This window comes from Quercus suber, unplaced genomic scaffold (assembly GCF_002906115.3).
Source record: "Quercus suber isolate HL8 unplaced genomic scaffold, Cork oak 2.0 scaffold_596, whole genome shotgun sequence".
Lineage (NCBI taxonomy): Eukaryota > Viridiplantae > Streptophyta > Magnoliopsida > Fagales > Fagaceae > Quercus > Quercus suber.
Window position 1 is genome coordinate 89,957 of NW_027070040.1, and position 10,365 is coordinate 100,321.

General features: G+C 29.6%; 1 protein-coding gene across 1 annotated transcript; it reads right to left on the minus strand.

Moving 5' to 3' along the window:
- Positions 1-58: 58 nt before the first annotated feature.
- Positions 59-10,365, minus strand: LOC112004447 (polygalacturonase ADPG1). Its single transcript, XM_024036695.1, has 9 exons — positions 10,252-10,365; positions 8,273-8,404; positions 5,093-5,269; positions 4,973-4,996; positions 4,511-4,718; positions 2,498-2,579; positions 855-963; positions 426-542; positions 59-295 (listed from the first exon to the last, which is right to left on the minus strand). Exons 1-9 carry the CDS (start codon positions 10,363-10,365, stop codon positions 59-61), a joined length of 1,200 nt encoding a protein of 399 aa, XP_023892463.1.

The following is a 10,365-nucleotide window of genomic DNA, read 5'->3' on the forward strand; positions in this document are numbered from 1 at the left end:
AGATCATATCCAACAACATTATTCAATGTAATGAAAAGAAAGGGCAATATTGGCCTCTTCAAGTTTTCGAATTTAGACAGGACTTGGGTTCAATTGTTCCTTTTGCCTCTCCATAAGCATTGTTGCAACTAGAAGTGACTTGCTTCCCAATTGTTGAAGATGTCAAGTTGATATTTTCCAATTTGATGTCGGTGCAAGCAACATTTCCACTGCAATTAAAATTGACTGCTACATCGGCCTTTGATGTCCCATACATGTCCGTGTAGCGCACATTGCTTATTTGAACTCCAACATTCTATTAGTACACAACAAATACCACATTTCTTTCTAGTGTTAAGAATCTGTAGCTCAAATATTTGTACTGTATTCAATCAAACATGCATATTTCTCTAAACTTAGTAGTACTAACAGCTAGATTGACTTACTGTTGGTGGGCAGCCATTAGGGTTGCCACAATAGTATTGGTCGATGATTATTGGATTTCCAGCGTCTATGAATTTTATATCTGAAAACTCAACATCCCGAACTTCACCTCTCCCAGTCTAACAAAAGATTGAATTAATATTATCAATCTGGTCTACAAGAAAATAAAATAATGCCATAGTTTATATACTTCATATGTGTCATTGGTAAAATCTCTATCTACCATGGGTAATGCTCCTCCCATACAGAATGTTCACGTTAATATCGTTTTCTCACATTAGGATTAGTTGTTTTGGTGTTAAAAAAAATCATAGTTCCAATATCTATGTTTATTTTATAGTATGCTAACTGAGCACATAATTAATCAGTTTAATTGTAAATAACCACTCCATAGACTATAAGTGAAGGTGTGTTTTGCTCTCCTATCATACCTGATATGTCTTGATTCGTGCCCCATTTTGTGTCCCATTGAAGATAGCATGCCTCACATGGATGTTTGATACATTTGACTCACTTCCACTTAAGCCTAAACTTCCAATGCTATCATCAAAGAAGAACCAGAGGAAAGATCTTAAATTTATGAAGTACAAAAACCTTGGAAATAGAAATCTCGCAAATTAAATTTAAACAGAAGAAAAATAATATAATAGCAATTTTTTTTTTTTTTTGGAAAAACATACAAAAACAATTAAGACAAGTAATAACAAACACAAAATTTTACATAGCTTTGCAAATACACTATACCATCAAGAGTAATGCTATTGATAGAAACTGTTTTACAAACAACTGATATGATTTTAGCATTTTACAAATAATTATTGGTAAGAAAAAATACAATGTTAGTAGTAGACCTGTATTAAAACTAATAAGAATTTGTCATATCAATAATTTATAAAAATTTTGTAAAATAATTTGTGACAGTAACATTACTCTACCGCCAAAGCTAAGTATTAATATAATAAAAATTACAATTACATTCACAAATCTCACAAACATAAATAAAGTCAAATCCCTTAATAGTAAAAAATGCTCTCATACTAACATACTAGGGAAAAAAAAACATTATCTAACTTTCACAAACTACAAAAACTCAAACTACAAAAACTACGTACAGCGCTTTATTTATAGAAACTATCTTATTTCTCCCTACTTTGAATGGGAAATCTTGTACCCCTAATTATTCTTCTTACCACAATGTGATATTCCAAAAAAATGATGATTATGAAGAACGTCATACCCCCGACAATTACGACACAAAATGGATATTAAATTAGCAGAAGATTTTTAGACTATCAAATTGCACTTCAAAAGTGACGTTAATCCTTTTTTTTTACAATTCAAAATCACCACATACAAATATAAGTGTTTATGAAGTATGGAGTGTGGAGAGCAAGGTCAGGATTCAAGTCTCTAGAAGAGAGTTTCACACGCATGTACACTTAGATTAAACTAGAGTAAAATTTCTATCTTATATAAAAAAATTTTAAAAAAAAATTAAAAAATTTTAAAATTTTTTAAAAAAAAATCACCACATATGCTATACATACAATATACAAGTATGTGTGTTAAAATACTTAGTATTCTCTAAAAAAAAAAAAAATACAAGTGCTTATTAAATAGTATATGATCTTGATTGGGCTAAATAGTAAATACACATTACACAGTTCTTGAAAATTTTCAGGCATAAATTCGATTTTCATCTCCATTCAAAAAGTTACAATTTTGTCTATGAAAAATTTGAAAAGTAACAACCTTATCCTTCCATTGATTGTCCAATATTACTCCATATTTAAAAAGGTAGCCTAAATTTTTTAACATGTCACATTATTACTTTATTTATCATGTTTGCAATCCACAGAAGGACAATATTGATACCTTCAATTTTTCTTAAAAGAAATTATAACATTTTGAATATGAGAGGTAAATTGCACTTTGACCAATCTTCATGAGGAAAAAAAGGAAGAATAAATATTTCAGCCTAAGGTGTAAGTTGAAGATAACTAACGAATTATCAATATATATATCTCTCTCTCTCTCTCTCTCTATTAATATAGTGTGCTTTGCCTTCCCTTACCTTATTCCATGACCCGGCCCGCACGTGACATAAGAGATGTTTACATTTGAAATTCCATCTCCAATAGAGACACAATCATCACCTGCTTGCCAGTATTAACAACATCAAGTTATTGCTTTTCTATCTAAAATATCAACTAATAAAAGAGTAGACACTAACAGCCCTATGTTTCCATAGCATTGCTTGACACCCCCCACCACCGCACCCCCCCCCCCCCACACACACACACACACACAAAAGCAAACAAACAAACAAGCAACAACAACACAACAACAACATAGGTTCAAATTCCTCCTCATTTAGGCCTCATTTGCTTTGGTGTAAAACATTTTTTAGAAATACTTTTCCTCATTTTTGAGTTTTTTGAGCAGTTGAAATTTGAAAAAAAAAAAAAAAAAAAAAAAGAGAAATTGTTTCTAACACCTTCAAAATGAACAAAATACCCTATAAAATCTCCAAAATAACAAATATCCTCATTTAGTTGCTTTGTTTTCTAACACCTTTAAAATGAAAAAAATACCCTATAAAATCTCCAAAATAATAAATATTCTCATTTAGTTGCTTTGTATTAATATTTTGAAGTGTTGAATTTGAAGGTGTTATTGAATAATTACAAAACAGAAATTATAATTTTTGGTTTGAGTAAAACATCGAAAAATGTTTTTCAAAACATTTTCAGGAACATAATCAATGCCTAAAAACAAATAAATTTCATAAAAATATTTTAACAAAAATAATTCCGTAAAAATACATTTTCTCGGCAAAAATGGTGTTTTATTGTAAAGGAAAAAAGAGTAGGGAGTTTTTTAAGCCTTATAAGCATGACACAATGATTAGTTGCATCAAGCAACATAGGAGGTCAATCGAGAGCAATTGCCTCATGGCATGTTGGCAATGAAAAAAAAATTCCATTATTTGATGGTTTTTATTAATTTTCTAGATTTTTACGTTTTCTTATTGATATATCTCTTTTATACGTATGTAAGTATGTTTTCTAATTTTCTATTTTATCAATGTTTTTTAAGGTTCAAAATATAGTTACAATTTCAAAGAAAAAGTTTTGGTTGAAGAGAAAAATATTTTTTAAAGAATAANGTTTCTAACACCTTCAAAATGAACAAAATACCCTATAAAATCTCCAAAATAACAAATATCCTCATTTAGTTGCTTTGTTTTCTAACACCTTTAAAATGAAAAAAATACCCTATAAAATCTCCAAAATAATAAATATTCTCATTTAGTTGCTTTGTATTAATATTTTGAAGTGTTGAATTTGAAGGTGTTATTGAATAATTACAAAACAGAAATTATAATTTTTGGTTTGAGTAAAACATCGAAAAATGTTTTTCAAAACATTTTCAGGAACATAATCAATGCCTAAAAACAAATAAAATTTCATAAAAATATTTTAACAAAAATAATTCCGTAAAAATACATTTTCTCGGCAAAAATGGTGTTTTATTGTAAAGGAAAAAAAGAGTAGGGAGTTTTTTAAGCCTTATAAGCATGACACAATGATTAGTTGCATCAAGCAACATAGGAGGTCAATCGAGAGCAATTGCCTCATGGCATGTTGGCAATGAAAAAAAAATTCCATTATTTGATGGTTTTTATTAATTTTCTAGATTTTTACGTTTTCTTATTGATATATCTCTTTTATACGTATGTAAGTATGTTTTCTAATTTTCTATTTTATCAATGTTTTTTAAGGTTCAAAATATAGTTACCAATTTCAAAGAAAAAGTTTTGGTTGAAGAGAAAAATATTTTTTTAAAGAATACAGCTACCTTTCAAAAGTGCTAACAACTCAAAATATTTATTTAACAATTTATTATTTTTAAGTATCAAGTACTTTTAGATTGAGTTCCAAACCAACTACTATTTTTTTTTTTTTTTGGCTAAACCCAAACCAACTACTACTTTATTTTGATGCAAAGAGTCAAATTAATGCAATTTCATGTATGTACAATAAAAATTCAGAAGTTTGAAGAAGCCAAAGGGAAAGACAATTACCAACGCCAATAAAAGAACTGTTGATGAACACATTATTTGTAGCGTGAATATGAATTCCATCAGTGTTTGGGCTTCCATCTGGAGATTTTATGAATAGGCCTTTGAATTCAACATCATTGCATCCCAGTAAAAGAATATGGGTTTGGGGACTATCAATTATTCTAATCTGGCTCATGTGGATATCATTACTTTTATGAAATTTGAGTGTCTGCAAAAAGAGAATATAGAATGCCATAAAATTTCGTTATAAAAATGAAAATCATAGACCCAAAGTGCTATTCGCAATAAGTAATAATATTAAATTTATGCTACGAAGTATATTATAATCATTTTCTAAAACTAATGTGTTAGTAAAACTTATAATATCTATAACAACTTTCATTCTCTATAATCAAAACAGTTTATTTTTTTCCTATTAAAAAAAAATTATTTTTTTATAAATAATGATAATTTGAATCGTACCGTGGGCGCAACTTTGCCACATTCCTGTTGAAAAATTAATCTTGTTAAAGTATGAAAAATATATTTAGATAACAAACTTTTGAATTTACCAAAAGTATATAGTAGAGAAAAGAAAATTACCTTAAGATCAGGATGATATCTACATGAGATATCCCACCAACCCTTTCCATGACCATTTATTAGGCCAACTCCATGTATATAGAGCCCATTCACATACTCAAATTCTATAAATTTTACAGTATCGTTCAACTCCTTCCATTCCTTTGGACTAGAAGGTGCAAATAAAACTCCCAATAACTGCAAAAATGAGGAAAAGTGTGTTAAATCATCTACGTGAAATTTTCTCTATAGTATTTTTATTTTTACTTATGGAAAGTTCTCTAAAATAATTTTAATATATCTATTTGATACTGCATATGTATGGATGCGATTCAAATAAACAATTAGATACATTTACTAAGTCAAATTAGTATTGACAATATTCGTTTTTGAACTTTTTGTCAACACTTCCAAAAACCTTGTAATGTTATTATTTCATATATAGAGTATACAAATTTTTTATCCTTGATTATTCTATTTTAAATAAAAAAAGGTAGTGCATTGACATACTCAATTTCATAATGAAAACAATTTGAAAAAAGTAGCCAAAAATTTTCAATGATAATCAATTTTTATGAAGAAAATTTGAATTAATTTCAAATGGGAAGAAAGTAGTTTTAAATGAGCTTAAGAAAAATGAGTTAGAAGTAGTTTTAAATAGACTATAAATATATTTAAATTACCAAGATGTTTGGTCTAAAATCAGAAAATGCAATTAGAATTTATTTTGGATTATTTACAAATCTTATTTTTTCAATATATTATATGGATTTATAATTTTATAAATAATTATAAATCGAGGGTAATTAACTTGTGGTGTACGTTAATGCTTACTCTTGTAGGAGGTCATTATAGAAAAATGAAGAAAATAAATTAGGTTTTCATATCTGAGTCCAAATCTTCTGTCTCATCAATTGTGCTCCACTTCATACTCCACCAATAAAACTTGAACAACTAGCATCTCTCATTAAATAAGATAACTCTGACTTTAATGAGAGAGGCTAGTTGTCTCATTTAATGAGACATCTCATTTAATGAAAAAGGTTAGCTGTCCAAATTTTATTGGTGGAGTATAAAGTGGAGCACAATTGATGAGATATCTACAACAATCTTGTACTCATTCTCAAAAAAAAAGAAAAAAAAAAAAAAAAAAAAAAAAAAAAAAAAAACCACAACAACAACAACAACAATCTTGTACTCATGACAAACAAATATGCAAAGGAGTCTATGAAAGATTAGCCAACGAGTTAATAATTTGTCACTTTAAAAGTTTTAAAATATTTTGTGAATATTTTTATAAATCTAAGCTTATTGCTAGCCAACATAATATTTTGTACTAAATGGGATGCCTTTTCGAGACACAAGAAACCTCTTTTGAAAATATAATGGAAAAGCCCCTCATCTATATATATATATATATATAGATAGATAGATAGAGAGAGAGAGGTAAGGTTAAATTAGAATTTTAAATTAGAGTCTAATTTTGTGTCATGTGTCCAAATTTATGTACAGACTATACTATAATTATCCTTTCTAAATTAGATGTCTAATTTTATGCCACCTGTTCAATTTAACATTTATTAACTTGAGCAAAAAATGAAGAGACTTTCCCATAGCCTAGAAAACCTCCAACCAATTACTAAACGAAGAAATGAATACCCATGTGCTTTTTTTTTTTTTTCTAAGGTCAGTTTCAACGTGGGTCAAGATATAGTTCTGGTCCCAAAACCATGTGTTAGATTTCATTTAAAGTTCATAAAACTTTAGAAATGTCTCAAGGTCTCAATGTAATTCTTACCTTGTCTTACGGCTACTATGCAAACAACAATAACTTATATGGTAACGTTTCTTTCCTTGGTTTAAGGTATCAGATTTACTGTGTTTCCATATATTTTGATTTTGAGATCAGAATTACTGTGTTTTAGTGCACCACTTCAACATTATATCATTATATGGACGTGTAAAAAAAAAACTCAATGACAAATTAGGATAAGAATCCTTTATGGTGTCTATGCCTATGATACAAACCGCATCCACCCTCCTCCACTATTTATCTATCAAAAATTTTACCTTTATGATAATGATAATAATGATAAATTAGGTTAAGAATAATATCAAGATAATTTTCAAATTTCAATGATTAAATTGAATCAATGAATTTGCTAAAAAAAACAAAAATGAAAGTATATATATATATAGCCAAAGTTGAGAAAAAATCCAATTATATATCAAATTAGATTTCAGTTAGAGTTTAATTTTGTGTCACGTGTCCCATCTAATCTAAGTTTAAAAATTTTTGTGCCACATGAGTTAATTTAAGTTCAAATCTTCTGTCCCACTTTTCTGCTTCACTTTATACTCCACCAATAAATATTTGTCATGTGTTCACCTAATTAATTAAATACTATTATTAATTAATAACTATAGTATTAATAAGTCAATAATGATAGTATTTAATTAATTAGATGAACACGTGGCAAGTATTTATTGGTGGAGTATAGAGTGGGGCAGGAAAAGTGGGATAGAAGATTTGGACTCAGTTAATTTAGTGTAAAAATTGGATTTCAATTAAGATTTAATTTTGTATCACGTATCTCATCTAATTTGAGTTTTTTTTTTTCTTTTTTTACTTTTTATACAAAATGAGTTAATTTAGTGTATATAGAAAACGAGAAGTCCAATATTTTTTATTTTAAAAAATCTAATCATATATCTAACTTTATATATAAAATTAGAGGAACTGATTTTATATTTATGAGCCATTTTTTGTATAACTAAAAATAATTCAAGTTAATAAGTCATTTATGTAATATACTATGATTGTGTATGGTCCATTCAATTTAGGAGATATTATTAAATCAATTTATTCTTTTATCTTGTGTTGTATTTAGTATAATTTTACAAACAGTAATTGTGAATTGATATTGAATATGTAGTATCCAATAATAATTTTCAAAATTATATACGTAATAACTGTGTAATAAGAAACTTGGCATAACCAATATCTTGAAAATTAAAAAAAAATCATTTTAGTACTTCCAAATGCCCTAGTCAAACTAATGTCCTATGTAATTAATAACCTAAGCTAACATTGATAACACCACTACAATTCACCATTCCCGTAGTAAACACGGATTACATACTAATTAAATTAGATCACAGGTTCCAAGTAAATAAAGTTTATATTTCTTTTTGACTTACAGCAAAATGAACTTTAGACTTGCAAGGACCGCGAAAGGTTGTGGGTCGCAAGAAAAATTGCCTTCCTGGAATAACCATAGTGGGTTCATCTGTCTCGGAGTTACAAGTATCATTCCATGCCTTTAAAATTGCCTATACATACAAAAGTATCAATGTATTAATATACTAGAAATACTTGAAATGTAAGATAAATAAGGAATTTACATAAATATCATGCATCCTAAAGTTTTTATGTGAGCGTCAATTTGGTTCTTTGACTTTTAATTTAAACAATTAACTCCTTGGATATATAAGGTTTGTGACAAATAAAATTTTCTACTTATATTTTTCATTCAACTTATGAATCTAATTACGTGCATGGTGTATATATTATTTTTTGTCAAATTATCAATAATTTTAAAATGTCATAAGATAGTAAGAAAAAATTAGACTAATCTTTGGGGTTTAATTATTTAAGTAAAAAGAAAATATAGGAACCAAATTGACACTACGCTCCATTTGTTTCGAAGTAAAATATTTTTAAGAAAATATTTTCACATTTTACAATGTTTGTTTTGCAGTAAAATATTTGGTCAAATGTAAAATATTTTCAATCAACTAAAACAATCAAGGCAAATTTGTGTAAAATATTTTACACTTAATATTTTAGTAAAACATTTTACATTTTGTGCACTCTCTCAATCTTGATACTTTGCCTCTCCACATACTCTACCCCTCTCTATCACTCTCACGCTCTATCAATATTCTCTCCAAAACTCAACCCACCATGGTCCTCTCCCACCCATCACCAGCTCCACCTTAGGCACCACCCTCACCGACTCCTCCCTTCGCTGGCACCATGCACCCATCACCAACTCCACTATCACTAGTTCCACCTGAGTTTTTTTTTTTTTTTTTTGGTTATAGTCCATTGTCGTTGTCAGCTTTACCATTTCTTGGCCACCTCAGCTATCATCGGCTCATCCACAAGTTCTTAGTTCTAATTGTTTTTTCCTTTACTGCCGGGTGGGTTTGCCGATCTATGGGGTTTGGATGGTTTATGAGTCAAGGGTGGCTGCTTTTGTGGGTTACGGTGGATGGTTGGGATGGATAGTGGGTTGTGGTTGCAATGTGTAGCTAAAATGGTTTATGGGTTGTTATGGTGGATGCGTTGTGGGTTGTGGTGGTGGTGGGAGAGAAGGGTGGAGGATAGGCAGAGATTGGAGAGGCCAAATCTGAGCACACAAAATGCAGCACTGACTAGGGGTAAACGACGTTGTAGTGTTGGGAAAGAGAGTAGGGTGGAGGTTGCTCTGGCTCTAGAACAGAGAGTGGATACCATTTTTGGCGATGTGGGATTTATTGTGTCTTTATACTATAGTATTAGGATTTGGGTTAAAGTTCGTTGCTTTGCTTGATGCTCTTGCCTCTTGCTGTGGAATAGGGGAGAGGCAAATTGCCGACACCAGTGGCCTGTTTAGATGGAGGAGGGAAAGAAGGAGAGTGGAGGGGAGTAAAGCAGAGTTGGCTAAAAATAAGCTAATTTTGTACTAAATTTACTTTACTCTACTCTACTCCTCCTCCCTCTTCCTCAATCCAAACGGACCCTAGAAGCTACTGATTGTGCCACGTAAGGAGGGAATTTAATCTAACGGTAGTTGTATAAATATCTAAGGATGTGTTGTGGGTTGTGGGTAGCTGAAATGGTTTGTAGGTTGTTGTGGTGGCTATGTTGTGGTGGTAGTTGATTAGATTTGATAGGCTGTGAGATTAGGAAAATTTTTTCATTTTACCATGAAACAAACACTTGAAAATGATTTCTTACCATTTTCATGTAAACATCCAAATATGGTAAAACGAAAATATTTTACATTGGAAGATATTTTACTTCGAAACAAAAGGAGCGTAAATTCAAAGTTCAAAGGTGATATTTAAAGAAACCTAGAAAAAGGGAGTTAAAAAATTAATTTCTCATGGAACAAAGAATATGAAAGCATTACCACAGAATCATCTGTAATGGCATCTCCTTTTGCTCCATAATCCATAACATTAAAATATTCAACTTGAGCCGCTTCACCAATACCCCAAATTATTGTCACTAAAACCAGGATCAT

Excerpts from the sequence above, each read along its gene's own strand:
- LOC112004447 (XM_024036695.1), bottom strand. The coding sequence starts at position 10,365 with ATGATCCTGGTTTTAGTGACAATAATTTGGGGTATTGGTGAAGCGGCT. Across the intron at positions 5,270-8,272 it reads AGTCTAAAGTTCATTTTGCT|TTATTGGGAGTTTTATTTGC; the intron begins GTAAGTCAAAAA and ends TCATTTTTGCAG. Across the intron at positions 964-2,497 it reads GGGCCGGGTCATGGAATAAG|CATTGGAAGTTTAGGCTTAA; the intron begins GTAAGGGAAGGC and ends CTTTGATGATAG.